The 17,393-nt window shown below is 47.2% G+C and overlaps 2 protein-coding genes and 1 long non-coding RNA gene across 9 annotated transcripts in view; all 3 read left to right on the forward strand.

Moving 5' to 3' along the window:
* LOC128420150 (zinc finger protein 420-like) overlaps nucleotides 1–17,393 on the forward strand; it is an 85,192-nt gene that overhangs the window by 24,909 nt on the left and 42,890 nt on the right. Inside the window, exons 1-2 of one of the 7 annotated variants that reach the window (XM_053401649.1) lie at nucleotides 6,446–6,534; nucleotides 8,597–8,900. The exons of 3 other annotated variants lie outside the window; for them this stretch is intronic. In XM_053401649.1, coding sequence (XP_053257624.1) covers nucleotides 8,688–8,900 — 213 coding nt within the window. In that variant the 5' untranslated portion in view covers nucleotides 6,446–6,534; nucleotides 8,597–8,687. Of the gene's footprint in view, nucleotides 1–6,445; nucleotides 6,535–6,642; nucleotides 6,863–7,143; nucleotides 7,499–8,596; nucleotides 8,901–17,393 lie in introns of those variants that run through there. 3 more of the 7 variants (XM_053401646.1, XM_053401648.1, XM_053401647.1) reach the window with 3 other exon arrangements.
* LOC128420191 (uncharacterized) lies at nucleotides 868–1,547 on the forward strand. Its single transcript, XR_008331992.1, has 2 exons — nucleotides 868–1,100; nucleotides 1,164–1,547. It is a non-coding gene; the product is annotated as an uncharacterized LOC128420191 (long non-coding RNA).
* Nucleotides 6,342–16,887, forward strand: LOC128420175 (zinc finger protein 420-like). Its single transcript, XM_053401710.1, has 3 exons — nucleotides 6,342–6,534; nucleotides 9,888–10,014; nucleotides 14,567–16,887. The coding sequence occupies exons 2-3, from the start codon at nucleotides 9,981–9,983 to the stop codon at nucleotides 15,976–15,978; spliced, it is 1,446 nt and encodes a 481-aa protein (XP_053257685.1). The 5' UTR covers nucleotides 6,342–6,534; nucleotides 9,888–9,980; the 3' UTR covers nucleotides 15,979–16,887.

Consider the following 17,393-nt stretch of genomic DNA (forward strand, 5'->3'; position numbering starts at 1 on the left):
ATCAAAGAACTCACAGTGGGGCAAACTACAGTAGTGGCTGTATACAGATTTAATTGGAGGAGACTTTAGTTCATATGAGAGGGACGCGGGTGGCGCTGTGGGTAAAACCTCAGTGCCTAGGGCTTGCCGATCGCATGGTCAGTGGTTCGAATCCCCACGACGGGGTGAGCTCCCATCTTTCGGTCCCAGCTCCTGCCCACCTAGCAGTTGGAAAGCACTCTTAAGTGCAAGTAGATAAATAGGTACTGCTTTCTAGTGGGAAGGTAAACGACGTTTCCGTGTGCTGCGCTGGTGCCAGCTCGCCAGAGCAGCTTCGTCACGCTGGCCACGTGACCCGGAAGTGTCTCCGGACAGCGCTGGCCCCCGGCCTCCTAAGTGAGATGGGCGGACAACCCTAGAGTCAGACACGACTGGCCCGTACGGGCAGGGGTACCTTTACCTTTTACCTTAGTTCATATGAGGTAATGATTGCAGCTGGGTTCTTTGCCACATCTGGTGCCCCATAGTAATTCCTACTACATACCCAGAGCTGTGACTTGCAAGTTCTTGGCCAAGGTGTTGAATTCCTTCTTCATGTCATGCCTGGGGAGAGGGATAAGAGAGATTGGGTGACACTGATGAGTTTGCTGTCCATGCTGAACTTTCCTAGGAAGTTACAGATAGGTAGCCGTGTTGGTCTGCCATAGTCAAAATAAAAAAAAAATTTCCTTCCAGTAGCACCTTAAAGACCAACTAAGTTAGTTCTTGGTATGAGCTTTCGTGTGCATGCACTCTTCTTCAGATACACTGAAACAGAAGTTGCCAGATCCTTCTATATAGTGAGAAGCTTTATATAGTGAGAAGCTATATAGTGAGAAGCTTTTTCCTAGGAAGGACTTGGTGTAAAAATTGTGATAGTTGATTGAATATTAGATATTATAGATTTTGATTTTGGTCAAAGTGTCCTAGTATTAATTGCATCCAGCCTTTTAGATAGGATGCATTAGGCTTGATTTTTGTATGCCTGCATTTTGTAACCCTCATTCCACCCTCCTGTAAAGCTGTCATGTGTAAGTTTCCTACCGCTTCCATCCTTATCAGACCCTAGAAGGGCAGATGATGTTTTGGGAGAGAGATCTGTGTTGAGCTAGCATCCATGTGAGAACTCACATCTCTCCTCAAAGGTCTTTGACATGTTTTGGGAAAAGAGAACTAAGATAGGGACTAGGAACATCAACAGCCCCACCGTGGGTCTGGTTGCCAAGGAAATGGTGCAAAATATGAGACCCAAATGACCTGGGCACTCTGGGACACCCCAAGGTAATTTCAGAGGAGTCAATATCCACATTGAGCCACGCATCCCATGACCTGTGACGTTTCTTGATGCAAGTGGATGAGTGTTGTGGCATTTTATGAGTCTTTGTGTGCTGTGTATATAAGCTTTCTTCTAATGTGCCTCCTGGCAGCCTTTTCAAACCAGCCCTTCTGCTGAAGAACTGGATAGCAAGGCTGTCCGATTGCAATAGTTTGAATAAAATGGGTCCCTGCAGGACTCTGAATCTGCTCTCCTTCTCTTGGTTCCGTGTTTTTATTTCAGATGTTCCCTTGCACGTATAACAAACTGCTGGTGTAGAAGCAAATTCTACACCAGGTAACGTACTTTATTATTTCTATAGCTATTAAATTTGTGCAGTGCCCTTGATCTGAAGATGCCAGGGTGGTTCACATCATGCGTAGAGAGGTTCACAGAGCTTCCTCTTCCAGCGCCTCCAAGCTGCAAATTGGTGGGGCTCCTTGTTTTCTCCTGCTCTGGAGGGTGGGATCCGACCCAGTGGGTTAAAAGATAACAGGAATGGAGATTCCTATTAAACTTCAGAAAGAACTTTCTGGCAGTAACATATTTATAAGCACAAGACAACATCAGATATGCTACAATACACACATTCTGTTAGCATTTCACTCCTCCCATTGCAAGGACCATCTGATTCTTGTTTCCTTTCTGTTCTGTGAGGAAGGAATCCAGTCTGTGTGAATTCCGTCTCTGGTGCTATTGCACTTTTTCTTTCTGCTCTTTCTTTCTGCGACGAGACAGGATGTCTGTATGAGAGCTGCTCCTCTCATACGTGTTCCGTTCTTTAATCTGTAATTAGTAGAAATAAAGTCGGTATGGCCAGATACCTCCTCTCCTCCGTCTGCGCTGCTTTTACTCTGCTAGACTGCGTACTCACAAGAGAGCAGCTGGGAGTCCCAGAACACCAGGACCCCTTCCCCGGAGGAGGCCGTGGGGCCTGCAAGAGTGTTCCAGAAGTACTATAAAGATCTATATAAAAGAGGCAAAGAAACAGATCATGAAATAGACTGCTTGATGCAAGAACATCAGATGCTACAGATCTCAAAAGAAGAAAAAGAGTTACTAGACCAGACTATTACACAAGAAGAGATAAAAAGGGCTATACAAAGGATGAAAATTGGAAAAGCGCCGGGGCCGGATGGCTTATCGGCTAAGTATTACAAGACATTAAGCGATCAAATATCCCCAATCCTATGTGAAGTGATGAATGGTATCTTAAAAGAGGGGAGGGTCCCGAACACCTGGAAGGAAGCATATATTACTTTAATTCCTAAAAAAGAGGTCGATATGTTGGAGCTGAAGAATTATAGACCAATTTCGTTACTAAACAACGATTATAAGTTGTTCGCAGACGTAATGGCAGAAAGATTAAAAAAGGTATTAAATAATAGAATTCATAAAGATCAAACGGGCTTCCTTCCAGGGAGACAATTGAGGGACAATGTAAGAAATGTGATAAATATTATTGAATATCTGGATATGAGAATAGATAAGCAGGCCGCCCTGGTATTTATAGATGCCGAAAAGGCATTCGATAATGTTTCATGGGGGTTCATGAGGAAAAGCCTGGAAATGATGGGGATGGGAGAAAAATTTAGAAAAGGGATTGAAGCAATCTACCATGAACAAAAGGCAAAACTCATAATAAATAATACTATGTCAGAATCTTTTGATATATTTAAAGGGACTAGGCAAGGTTGTCCTCTGTCTCCTTTATTATTTATAATAGTATTGGAAATATTCAATAAGAGATTAAGGGAAACAACAGAGATTAAAGGAGTCAGAGTAGGAAAGAAGGAACACAAAATAAAAGCTTTTGCCGATGATATCGTATTAACACTGGAAGACCCAAAACACAGTGTAAAAGAAGCTTTAAAAAAAATTGAAGAGTTTGGTGCAGTGTCAGGACTTAAGATCAATAAGAACAAAACTAAAATGCTGGTTAAAAATTTGACAAAGGAAGAAATGTTAGATTTAGAGCAAAGGACGGGACTTATGACAGCTAAGAAAGTGAAATACCTTGGAGTATGGATTACGGTAAAGAACATTAATCTTTATAAAGATAATTATGAGGTCACTTGGAGGAATATTAAGAAAGATCTTGAAATCTGGGGGAGAATGAGGCTATCCTTCTTGGGGAGGATAGCAGGGGTGAAAATGAATGTTCTCCCCAGAATGCTGTTTTTATTCCAAACTATACCCGTACTCAAAGGTTTAAGACAATGTAAAGAATGGCAGAGAGCCCTGGGGAAGTATGTTTGGCAGGGAAAAAGACCACGAATAAAAATGAAAATATTGGTTGATAGAAAGGAAAGAGGGGGCTTTGCTCTACCGGATTTGAGCATATATTATGAAGCGGCATGTTTACTATGGCTAAGAGATTGGATTAGATTGGAAAATAGAGATATGTTGGATCTGGAGGGCTTCGATAATAGGTACGGGTGGCACTCGTACCTATGGTACGAAAAGGTGAAGGTGCACAGGGGCTTTCTAAATCACATTTTCAGGGGACCAATATTTCAGGTATGGGAGAGAAATAAAAACTTATTGGAAAGGAAGACCCCCTGGTGGATCTCACCAATAGAGGTGTTAACTATCAAGAAACTTAATATGGAAGAGAAAAATGCCACCTATGAAGATCTCATAAGTAAAACAGAACAAGGTATTAAACTTAGACCGTATGAAGAAATAAAAGACTCACTTACTGGTTGGTTGCAATACCACCAGGTGAATGATATGCTAAAAGAAGACAAAAAGAAGGCAGGTTTCGAGGATAAAAAATCTAAGTTTAATGTGGAGGTTGTAGAAGGCAAGAGCAAAATACTGTCTAAAATATATGATATATTACTCGAGTGGTATACAAAAGACGAGGAGGTGAAGGAGGCAATGACCAAATGGGCGATAGATTTCGGGTATAATATTGAATTTGAAAGATGGCTGGAATTATGGAATAAAAATATAAAGTTTACAGCGTGTACCGCACTGAGGGAAAACGTATGGAAAATGATATATAGGTGGTACCATACACCGGTGAAATTGGCCAAAATGTATAGATTAAAGAACAAAAGTTGTTGGAAATGTGGTGAGGCGGAGGGCGATCTCTATCATCTATCGTGGTCATGCAATAAAGTGAAAGGTTTTTGGGAACTAATATATAATGAGCTTAAAAAATTTTTTAAATATACATTTCCCAAAAGACCCGAAGCCTTTTTGTTAGGAATTTTGGGTAAAGAAATTAAAAAAGAAGATAAGATAATATTTCTCTATGCCACTACAGCCGCAAGAATTATGTTGGCTCAAAACTGGAAAACGGAAGTTATACCTAATATAAGTGAATGGCAGCTCAAAATGGTAAATTACGCAGAGCTGGCCAGGATAACAGCAAGAATACGAGATCAAGATGAACAGGAATTTCATAAAAACTGGAACAAATATTGGAAATATATTGGAAATAATCTGTAGATGATATTAGCGGGGATGGAGTAACGCTAACAGCAGTTAATATATAAGTTTAAAAACAAAGTACATGATTATAGAATTTTTATTTGATACTTACCAAAAGGGTAGAGGGGAGTCCAAAGGTTTTTTGTTTGTTTGTTTAGGGAAGGGATATAATAAACTATGTAAATGAAAGATATGTATATATATTGTAACATTTATTAGCATGTTTATTTGTGTACCTTACATTTATAAGAATCTGTTTATTTACAAAATTTGAATAAAAATGTATTGAGGGGGAAAAAAAAAGAGTGTTCCATTATGTTCCCCCACCTGCCCCACAGGCAAGCTGGATACTTTTGTATCAGATATATATCTGAAACCCGCTCCATTGCTAGGGGGCAGGGGGTGGGATCCCCTGCTCAGGGCCCTGGGGATGAGGGGTTGAAATAAAGGAGGAGAAGGACCGCCCGGAGGACGGCCTTGCAGAGACACTCCTGGCCCCTTGCAGGACAACAAAGCAGCCTTCTTGTGGGGGGGGGGACCTCAGGCGACTCCTCCGGGCCTTTCACCCCTCGAGCTGTTGGTAGAGCCGGGGACTAAGAGGCCATCCAAACACCCCCAAATCCCATTCACCCACGCAGGACGACGAGCCTGAGTGGCCCCCACCCATAGAAACCCCCTCCCCCTTCTACAGCGAAGAGGCTTGTAAACCCTTCAAAGGAGTCCCGAAACCCCTCAATGAAACATCAGGATTTCTCAAAGAACCATCGCTGACCAATGGGCATCGTCCAAAGGTGACAGGCAGCCAATCCGAAGTCAGGAAGCAGCAGCCCCGTGTCTGGAGCGCGCGATCCGCCCGGAGAGCTCGGCTCTTTTGCGCGACGCCTTGAGCGCAAGAAACAGAGAGCAGAAAGAGGGAAGAAGCGCGCTACAAAATGTAGCAAGAGCGGATACAATGTTTCCTCTGCAGATTCAGGGCAGAAACAGGAATCCAGGGCTCCCCTCCCTCCCCCTCCCTCCCTCCCTCCCTCCAGCAGAAGGTCCTTTGCCCCCCCCCCCTTAGGGGGGAATCCAGCTTCGCCCCAGGAGGCAGCCCACACCCCAGGCAGAAATCCGGATCCTTCCAGAGGAGAAGCGCAGGAAGGCCTCGCGACTGGGAGGTGTAAGCGCGCTACAAAATGTAGCAACAGCGGATACAATGTTTCCTCTGCAGATTCAAGACAGAAACAGAGGGCGATCCAGGGCTCCCCCCCCTCCCTCCAGCAGAAGGTGCTTTGCCCGCTCCCCCTTAGGGGGGATCCAGCTTCGCCCTAGGAGACAGCCCACACCCCAGGCAGAAATCCGGATCCTTCCAGAGGAGAAGCGCAGGAAGGCCTCGCGACTGGGAGGAGGAGGTGCGAATCCCGTTCTTGCTCTCTGGGGAAGCAGCTCCTTCCAAGGCGGTGGGAGCTGGGATGACTGGCGGGGGGGGGGGGAGCTGGGATGACTCCTCTTTTGTGACGAGTTCGTGACGTTTTGGTGATGGTGGGAGGGATGCAAATACGACCCCCCTGGGGGCTGCGATGCTTTGCAGAGGGAGGGGGAGGAGCCCGGCTCGCCCAGGGTTGAAAGGAACTGGGCTGGATTCCGAGAGAGGACTGGGAATAAAGGGGGCCGTGTCCCCCAGAGCCAAAGACCCTTCCTCCCCATCCCTTCCTGCAAGGGGGGTGCCTGTTGCGTCTCTGCTCCGTAAGTGCTGCCTCGGGGGCGCCTTCGGGGATCCGGTGAGTCTCCTTTCTCTTCCCCCTTTGGGCGTCCTGGCTCTCCCGCCCCCTTTGGATTCATTTCGGTCTCCGCAAATAAGGCGCCTGGCGCGTCTGCAAAGTACGAGGCTCCTCCCGGGCTCCTGAATAGAGAGGATGTGAGTTTGAAGTGCTCAGCCTTGCAAGGGTTAAAAGGAACTGAGCTGCATTCCTAGAGAGGACAGGAAATAAGGGGGGAGGACGAGGTCCTCCCGAGGAAATCCCCTCCCGCCCCCCCCATTTCCTCTCTTCCAGGGGGAGGTTTTCGTCTCCTTTGCAAGAGCTGCGTCGGTGGCACCTTTGGGATCTTGTAAGTCTCCTCTCTCTTCCCCATAGGGCGCAGGAGGGAGAAGGGGGCAAGTCCCAGCCTGCCGGGGAGGGGCGGGGGGGGGAGTTTATATTCTTCTTCTTGGGCGATCCCTGGTAGCCGAATTGTCTTTCATAAGCACGGTTTTAACAGTGAGTCCGTAAGTGACTGTAGAGGCCAATTCTGGATCCACACGTTCTTCCACAGTGGCGACATTGGTTTCCGGGCTGGAGCCGATCACGTTGTGGATTTGCCAAGTGTGCCTTCCTCTTAGGACTCGCAGGCCAGTGTTTCCCAGTTGTCGGTGTTTATACTACTTTTTAAAGATTTGCCTTGAGACGATCTTTAAACCTCTTTTGATCACCAGCTTTATGCTTTCCATTTTTAAGTTTGGAATAGAGTAGTTGCTTTGGAAGACGATCATCAGGCATCCGCACAACATGACCAGTCCAATGAAGTTGATGTTGAAGAATCATTGCTTCCACACTGGTGATCTTTGCTTCTTCTAGTACACTGGCATTAGTTCTCCTGTCTTCCCAAGTGATGTGTAAAATATTTTGGAGACACCGTTGATGGAATCTTTTGAGGAGCTGGAGATGGGGTTTAAAAGTGGTCCATGTTTCACAAGCATACAGTAAGGTTGGTAGTGCAATAGCTTTGTAAACAAGCATTTTGGCTTCCCTGCGAATGTCCCGGTCCTCAAACACTCTGCACTTCTGCTGCAACTGGACAGTGCCAATCCTGGATGTGTTGCATTTGTGACCATTATGCTCGTAAAGCTCTGCTGGATGAAATATATAATTGCCTCTGATCTATTTTTGGGGAATCCTGCAACGTGTTTGAGTTTTTACTCTGCTAACTATATGTGAGAGTTCTGCTCTGGATCAATACTTAAATGACATAACTGTGTTCCCAAGGATATTTGTGGGGATTCAATGAGGAGGGGCAGACCCATGGACTGGCGAAAAAGGTGGGATGAATACAGCACAAATCAAAAGAGGGAGCCCATCCGTTAGGGGCCAGTTTCGGAGCCGTCTTCCAGGGCAGTTCCACCCAGAGGACCTTGCAACCATCCCATGGGATCCAGAGCAGGAAGCCCCATGGCCACATCCTCTCTGTGCCAAAGGCTGGAGCTTCAAGTGGGCACTGCCAGTCCCCAAGGCCACCTGAGGGACCATGCTAGATGCCAAAGAACCTCCAAGCAAGTGGGGCTGGGGGGGGTTAAGCTATGTAACAACTTCACCACCATCATCCCCATCCCATTTTCACCCTCAGTTCCCAAGGCAGATTACAACATTAAAACACAATACTGAAAAGAACTTTAAGCCACGTACAATCACAGAATGAAGGGCAGTCCTACTTTTCTTGCTTTCGAGAGCTGTCCTTTGGTCAGGTCAGGATCTGGCCCTCAGAACAAAGGAAAAAGGGACCCCACCCCAGTAGTCTGTCTTGAGAACAGGGGAGATTCCAAGTTCTGGAAAAGGAGAGAGGCGCTGGAAAGAAATGTGCCCTGGCATTTGGGGGGGGGAGGGACCCCCACTCTTGCCTTGAGTCCAAACTACATTTGGTACAAATGATTCACTTGTCAATTCTGACTTCATTCTTTCTCTTTTAAAAAAGAAACTCTGAGTCTGGCCTGTGATTCCTGCAAATACTTCTCCATGCTTGCCCAGGGAACCCTTATCTCCTCCTTACTGTGTATCAATTTTATACCAGATAAATGTATTTGCTTTTTAGGATTTGCCAAAACCTCTCATTAGGACAGGCAGAACTTGGCAGAAGACGTGGGGACTCCCTCTGATCTCCTGGAGGCTTCCTGAGAACAGAGATGGATGAGCAAGACTCAGCTGGCCCTGAAGCAGGAAGAGTCCATGCCATCCAACATGGGAGCAGTGGGGGATTCTGGGAAAACAATGTGAGGAAGATCCTGGGTGAGGAGGACACCCTTTGCTCAGAGGTGCAGAGCCAGCAGTTGAGGCAGTTCTGCTACCAGGAGGCCAAGGGACCCCGAGAGGTTTGCAGCCGACTCAAACCAGAGCAGGTAGGAGGAAGGGGCCATGTGGGGAGAGAGAATGTCATGGACTGGTGGACACAGAGGAATGGGCTTCTAAGCAGTTCAGACACCATACCAAAGAGTGGCCAGGATTCACCCCATCAGTCCCACAGTGGGGCTTTCCCCCTCTCATTCCCCTGCGCAACTTGAAAGTGTCTATAGGGCTTCCGGAGGGTCCTTCCCACCCGGCAAGAACAGCACACAGGGAAAGAAAGAAGGAAGGGGATCCTTCCATGTGGAAAACGGGAATGTTTGTGCACTGGATTTGAAGAATGATTTGAAGAACACTGTTAATATTTTCCTTCTCCCGTCGCTGGATGTGTGAGTGTTAGATCACATGTCCTATGTTTACATTCCATGCTTGGAAGCGTGAGAACGGAAGACAGTTCCTGTCACTTCCGTTCCCTTTGTTCTGTCTCTTGTTGTGCATGCGTTTTTGAATGTATGTCTTGTTTGAAGTTTGGAGGAGTGGGTGCTGCTCTCAGCTCCGGACGGGTGAGATTGGACACCCGCACTCAGGGGGAGACACACCAACAAACACCAGGTTCTTAATGCCCCTCGTTGTGCCTTTGGCTACATTGCCATCAGGTTATGTTACCTTCCGGTTACGAACGCGGCAAACCCGGAAGTACCAGACCAGGTTACTTCTGGGTTTCTCCAGTGGCGCATGCGCAGAAGTGGTCTTTCGCTGCTCGCACATGCACAGAAGTGGTAGACCGCCCCACATGCATGCGCAGAACAGACACTTTGGGTTGCAGTAGTTTCCGGTTGCAAACGGCCTCCGGAACGAATCCCGTTCGCAACCAGAGGCACCACTGTACACAATGAATAATTCCATTAGCCCAAAAAATATGCATCCATAAAATGCGCAGAAAAAGATTCCCATTAAAACAGGACATCAATTAAGAGGCAGAAGACAACAAAGTGTAACAGTTCACCTTTATTTGGTCTAAGAGGACAATCTTTTTCTTTTAGGGTCCAGTGTGCTTTGAAGATGTAGCTGTCCGTTTCACAGACGAGGAGTGGGCGTTGCTGGATCCTGACCAGAGAGCTCTCCATAAGGAAGTCATGGAGGAGAATCGTCGGATCTTGGACTCTCTTGGTAAGGCTCCCTCTTGGATCATCCTATCTGTTTTGTAATTCAAGACATCTCTCTATGTGACGAACCTCTGATTTTTCGATGGGGCTCAATAGCAGCACCTGCAGCACCTGGGATGCTAACACTCCCACAGCCAGCCTTGGATGGAAGACTGTTGACTGCTTTCCCTGTGAATATTCTTCCTCCGGTCCTGCCTTTTCAAAGCATGAAACTCAGCCAGATGACTGGCATATAAATAATAAAATCATCATCATCTTGCCTACCCCCCTCGAAGATGGCCCCCTTTTGCTCTTGAAGGGCTGGTCTGTCTGCAGCCCCCACAGCCTCCCATCGGGGCCCCTTCATGGGGGCAGAAGCAGAGGAAGGGCCTCAGGAAAGCAGCCATGGCTCTGGCCAGATGCACAGGAGGAGGAGGAGCGCTGACAGCTCTCCTTCCCCCCCAGACTCCATTGCTCAGCAGCCCCTCATAGGGGCAGGGCCGCCAGAGGCGCAAGGTGCTGAGCAGGGGGGAAATTGCTCAGATGAAGTTACTCCAGGGCAGATAAAACCCCCCAAAAATATTTTTTCAGGCTCCTCTAAACTGCCCAGGCCTTCTTAAATGTATCTTCAAAATGATTCAGGAAGTTGAAGTGGCTTCTGTCAGATGTTCTATTTCTGTTCTTCTTTCTGTCCTTGGCTGACTAAAGAGACGAGTGACATTGGAGATGGCACAGATCGCATGATTGGGCCAAACAAAATCCATCCCAGAAAATAAGCAGGCTTTTTGAACCTCAGGCAGTGAACCCTGGAGGAAGACCTCACATCTAACTCCCATCAGTTCTTTCCCTGTCACAAGCATTAATTAGCACTGCTCCCTAATTTGGGACCATCGGCTGTGGCGAGGACTGCAGGTCCTGCTCCCTTCCAAGGGCTTTTCCAACTGGCTGGGGGACGGGGGCCAGGCCCGCACATTCTCAGCTACAAACGGACTCCTGCTGCAGTGCCTAGAGGTTGGGGCTGGACTCACTGGAACAAACTCTTGGGGAAGTGTGGAGTTCTTCTGCTATTGCTTCCCTGTTCCAAGTGTCTAATCTAATGTGTTTTTAAATGACCTTAAGCAGTCAGTGGCATGTTAATTTTCCTCTTCTCCCCCCCCCTCTTGCTCTGTTGGGGGGTGGAATGGATAACAACAACAACAACAACAATTTATTATTTATACCCCGCCCATCTGGCTGGGTTTCCCCAGCTGCTCTGGGCAGCTTCCAACAAAATGTGAAAATACAGTAGTCCATCAAACATTAAAAGCTTCCCTAAACAAGGCTGCCTTCAGATGTCTTCTAAAAGGATATCTGGTTGGGGATTAATTTAGGTATAACGTTGTTTTGTTTTGTTTTATTGGTTGTTGTATGGTTTGTGTTTTGTTTTTAAGGGGCAGGATCAGGGCTGCCTGGGAGTGGGCCCCAGCCAACAGAATGGCTGGGGCAAGTTCCACAGGGAGGGGGGATGCACTGGGACATCCAATCTCAGAGATCATGGGCAGGAGGAGGAGTTACGCTGAGACCAGAACATGTCATTACCCAGGAGGCAGGCTTAGTTATTGTTTGAAGACTATCCCTGCCTCCAGGTCTGGCCTTGACTGGATGGATTCTGGAATCAACAAGGGAAACCCACATGACCTGAAGGTGCTGCTGTGCAATGCCAGGTCAATGATTCATAAGACCACTGCCATCCATGACCTAATTGTGGATGGAGGACTTGACCAGCATGTGTAACAGAGACTTGGTTGGATGAAGCAGATGGGCCTGTCCTTGCCGCTGCTTGTCCACCAGGTTTCTCTTACGCACAGCAACCCAGGTCATGTGGGCTGGGAGGGGGGGCTGCAGTGATTTTTAGGAAGTCATTAGTTTGCACCAGGCGTCGTATTGGGAAGACCCAGTTCTCTGAGTGCATGTTCTGGAAGCTGGGCAATAGGGGCAGTACAGGATTCCTTTTGGTGTACTGACCTCCCCACAGCACCAAGAATTCCCTGCCCGAGCTGCTTCAGGTCATGGTGGAGGTTCCCCTGGAGACATCTAGCTTGGTTGTCCTGGGGGATTTTAACATCCACGCTGACACAACCTTACAAGGGGCTGCTTGGGACGTCGTGAAAAGCATGGCCTCCATGGGGCTGCCCCTGAATGAGTTTGGTCCAACCCATAGCCACGGACATGCCTTAGACCTGGTGTTCACCTCTAGTGACATGGGTGATCTGACACTAGCTAAAAGTGAAACAACTGAAGTGCCGTGGTCAGATCACTTCCTGGTGCAACTGGACATCTCTGTGACCCTTCCCCTCTGCAGGGAGATGGGACCGATTCAGATGGTCCGCCCCCGCCACTTAATGGATCCAAATGGTTTCCAGAGAGCAGTAAGGGATGCTTCATCCCATGTTGATGGCCTTTCAACTGATTCCCTGGTGGCCCACTGGAATGTGGAGTTAATCAGGGCTATCGACTGTCTGGCTCCGAAGCGCCCCCTCCGATTGCATGGAGCCCGGACAGCCCCGTGGTTTTCCACGGATCTGAGGGTGAGGAAACGATATTTGAGATGGCTAGAGCGCCGGTGGTAGAAAATTCATTCTGAATTGGACCGGACACGGGTTAGAGCTCAATGTCAAGCCTATCAAGTGGTGATAGTTATGGCGAGGAAGACTTTCTTCACCACCTCTGTTGCACCTGCAGAAAATAGCAGCAGGTGGTTTGCAATTTAACAGAACCACCTTTACCATCGGGACCTTGTAAAGACCCCAAGATCTCCTGCAATGATTTTGCAAAGTTTTTTGCAGATAAAATCACTCATATTCGAGAAGAGGTAGACTCCACCGTGGGAGCAGGGCCGGGGCAGGAGAGTGCTAGAGTCCTGTCTAGTCAAATTGCATGGGATCAATTCCAATCGGTTACCTCCAAGGATCTGGACAGGCTGCTTGGACGAGTGAAACCAACCACCTGTCTCCTTGATCCTTGCCCATCCTGTATAATAAAAGCGATCCGGGAAGGGCTGGGCGATGGGCTCTGTGGGTGGTGAATGCTTCCCTCTGTGAGGTAGCCTTCCCAGACCTGCTGAAAGAGGCGATCATTAAACCGCTTCTTAAAAACAATCTTTAGATCCACCCAATATCGCAAACTATCACCCAGTCTCAAATCTTCCATTCTTGGGCAAGATGATTGTGCAGGTGGTTGCTGAACAATTCCAGGCATGCCTGGAGTATGCAGACCATTTTGATCCTTTCCAAACGGAATTCAGGCCTCATCATGGGACTGGGACTGCCTTGGTCGCGCTGGTCGATGATCTCCAGTGGGCTAGAGACAAAGGTGAAAGCGGTTCCCTAGTTCTGCTGGATCTCACAGTGGCCTTTGACACCATCGACCTTAGCATCCTTCTGGACCATCTTGAGCGGCTGGGGGCACTGTCATACAGTGGTTCCGCTCCTTCCTCCTAGGTCGTGTCCAGAAAGTGGGGGGGGGGATGAGTGTTCAGACCCCTGGGCTCACACTTGTGGGGTCCCTCAGGGTTCTGTCCTCTCCCCCATGCTTTTTCACATCAACATGCAGCCGCTGGGAGAGATCATCAGGAGGTTTGGGCTGGGTGTTCATCAGTATGCAGATGGCACCCATTTCTACCTCTCTTTTAAATCAGAACCAGTGAAGGCGGTGAAGGTCCTGTGTGAGTGCCTGGAGGCAGTTGGAGGATGGATGGTGGCTAATAGATTGAGGTTGAATTCTGACAATACAGAAGTACTGTTTTTGGGAGACAGGGGGCGGGTGGGTGTGGAGGATACCCTAGTCCTGAATGGGGTAACTATGCCCCTGAAGGACCAGGTGCGCAGCCTGGAGGTCATTTTGGACTCACAGCTGTCCACAGAGGCGCAGGTCCATTCTGTGTCCAGGCCAGCTGTTAACAGCTCCATCTGGTACACAGAATGAGACCCTCCCTGACCGCAGACGGTCTTGCCAGAGTGGTGCATGCTCTGGTTATCTCCCGCTTGGACTACTGCTATGTGTTCTCTGTGGGGCAACCTTTGAAGGTGACCCTGAAACTGCAATAAATCCAAAATGCAGCAGCCAGACTGGTGACTGGGAGCGGCTGCCGAGACCACATAACACCAGTCCTGAAAGACCTACATTGGCTCCCAGTACGTTTCCGAGCACAGCTCAAAGTGTTGGTGCTGACCTTTAAAGCTCTAAATGACCTCATCCCAGTCTACCTGAAGGAGAGTCTCCACCCCATCGTTCTGCCCAGATACTGAAGTCCAGTGCCAAGGGCCTGCTGGTGGTTCCTTCGCTGTGATAAGCCCACCCTGTGGAACGCCTGTCCATCAAATGTCAAGGAGATAAACAACTATGTGACATTTAGAAGACATCTGAAGGCAGCCCTGTTTAGGGAAATTTTCTAATGTCTCACGTTTTAATGTATTTTTAATCTTTGTTGGAAGCCTCCCAGAGTGGCTGGGGTATAAATAATAAATTATTATTATTATTATTATTATTATTATTATTATTATTATTATTCCTGAGGCTCTAATCTGTTTGCCTCTTAGTTTCAGGTGGTGATGAATTGGAGATGAAGAATGAGGAAGACCACAACGAAATCCACACAGTGGAGGAGCCATATCAGGATTCAGACTCTGGCGAGAGCTTCAGCCAGAGCTCTCATTCCACTTCCCATCAAAGAAATCTCCTTGAGAAGAAACCCCATCAGTGCTTGGAATGTGGAAAGAGCTTCAGACACCGAGGCCAGCTTACTGTTCATCAACTTATTCATACAGGGGAGAAACCCTATAAATGTTTGGAATGTGGAAAGAGCTTCAATAAGAGCAGCAATCTCACTTCCCATCAAAGAATCCATACAGGAGAGAAACCCTATCAGTGCTTGGAGTGTGGAAAGAGCTTCAGTCACAGCCACCAACTAAGTGTCCATCAAAATATTCATACAGGGGAGAAACCCTATAAATGTTTGGAATGTGATAAGACATTCACTCAGAGCTCCCATCTCATGACTCATCAAAGAATTCATACAGGGGAGAAACCCTATCAGTGCTTGGAATGTGGAAAGAGGTTCCGTCAGAGATACAAGGTCACTGTCCATCAGAGAATTCATACACGGGAAAAACCTTATGAGTGCCAAGATTGTGGGCAGAGCTTCAGAAAAAAGGACAGTTTCACCTCACACCAAAGAATTCATACAGGAGAAAAACCCTATCAGTGCCAAGAATGTGACAAGAGCTTCAGAACAAAGGAGAGTTTCATTGTCCATCAGAGAAGTCACACAGGGGAGAAACCTTATCAGTGCTGGGAGTGTGGAAAGAGCTTCGTTCAAAAAGGCCATCTTATGGCCCATCAAATAATTCATACAACAGAGAAACCCTATCAGTGCCAAGAATGCGGAAAGAGCTTCAGTCGAAGAGAGAGTTTCACTTCCCATCAGAGAATTCATACAGGGGAGAAACCATATCAGTGCTTGGAGTGTGGAAAGAGATTTATTCTCAGAAGGCAGCTTACTGACCATCACAGAATTCATACAGGGGAGAAACCCTATAAATGTTTGGAATGTGGAAAGAGCTTCATTAAGAGCAGCAATCTCACCTCCCATAGAATAATTCATACAGCAGAGAAACCCTATCAGTGCTTGGAATGTGGAAAGAGCTTCAGTCGAAAGGACAGTTTCACTTCCCATCAAAGAATTCATACAGGGGAGAAACCATATCAGTGCTTGGAGTGTGGAAAGAGCTTCAGTCACAGCTACCAGCTAAGTGTCCATCAAAGAATTCATACAGGGGAGAAGCCATATGAGTGCTTGGAATGTGGAAAGAGATTCACCCGGAGCACCAGTCTCACAACCCATCACAGAATTCATACAGGGGAGAAACCCTATAAATGTTTGGAATGTGGAAGCAGCTTCAATACGAGCAGCAAACTCACTTCCCATCAAAGAATTCATACAAGGGAGTAACCTTATCAGTGCTTTTAGTGTGGAAAGAGCTTTACTCAAAAATGCCATCTTAGGGCCCATCAAAAGAGTTAATCCATGAGAAAAACCCTATCAGTTACAAGAGTGTGGAAAGAGCTTCAGAAAAATGGATAGTGTCATGTCCCATCAGAGCATTCATACAGGGGAGAAACCCTAACAGTGGCAAGCATGTGGGAAGAGCTTCAGCCACGGGGCCCGTCTTGTTTGCCATCAAAGAACTCACATTGGGGCAAACTATAGTAGTGGCTGTATACAGATTTAATTGGAGGAGACTTGAGTTCGTATGAGGTAATGGTTGCAGCTGGGTTCTTTGCCACATCTGGTGCCCCATAGTAATTCCTACTACGTACCCAGAGCTGTGACTTGCAAGTTCTTGGCCAAGGTGTTGAATTCCTTCTTCATGTCATGCCTGGGGAGAGGGATAAGAGAGATTGGGTGACACTGATGAGTTTGCTGTCCATGCTGAACTTTCCTAGGAAGGGCTTGGTGTAAAAATTGTGATAGTTGATTGAATATTAGATATTATAGTTTTTTATTTTGGTCAAAGTGTCCTAGTATTAATTGCATCCAGCCTTTTAGATAGGATGCATTAGGCTTGATTTTTGTGTGCCTGCATTTTGTAACCCTCATTCCACCCTCCTGTAAAGTTGTCTTGTGTAAGTTTCCTACTGCTTCCATCCTTATCAGACCCTAGAAGGGCAGGTGATTTTCTGGGAAAGAGATCTGTGTTGCGCTAGCATCCATGTGAGAACTCACATCTCTCCTCAAAGGTCTTTGACATGTTTTGGGAAAAGAGAACTAAGATAGGGACTAGGAACATCAACAGCCCCACCATGTCCGATTGCAATAGTTTGAATAAACTGGGTCCCTGCAGGACTCTGAATCTGCTCTTCTTCTCTTGGTTCCGTGTTTTTATTTCAGATGTTCCCTTACATGTGTAACAAACTCCTGGCGTAGAAGCAAATTCTTACCACACAAGCAGGTAACGTACTTTATTATTTCTATAGCTGTTAAATTTGTGCAGTGCCCTTGATCTGAGGATGCCAGGGTGGTTCACATCATGCGTAGAGAGGTTCACAGAGGTTCCTCTTCCAGTGCTTCCAAGCTGCAAATTGGTGGTGCTCCTTCTTTTCTCCTGCTCTGGAGGGTGGGATCCGACCCAGTGGGTTAAAAGATAACAGGAATGGAGATTCTGATTAAACTTCAGAAAGATCTCTTTGACAGTAAGAACAGCTCAACAGTGGAAGAGACTCCGTCAGAAGGTGGTGGCCTCTTCTTCCTAGGAGGTTTTTAAGCAGAAGTTGGATGGCCAGCTCTCATTGAGTTGAGATTCCTGCACTGCAGGGGGTTGGACTAGATGTCCTTTGAGGTGCCCATCTTATATTTGGGCATCTGCC

The sequence above is a fragment of the Podarcis raffonei genome, chromosome 8 (genome assembly GCF_027172205.1).
Source record: "Podarcis raffonei isolate rPodRaf1 chromosome 8, rPodRaf1.pri, whole genome shotgun sequence".
Lineage (NCBI taxonomy): Eukaryota > Metazoa > Chordata > Lepidosauria > Squamata > Lacertidae > Podarcis > Podarcis raffonei.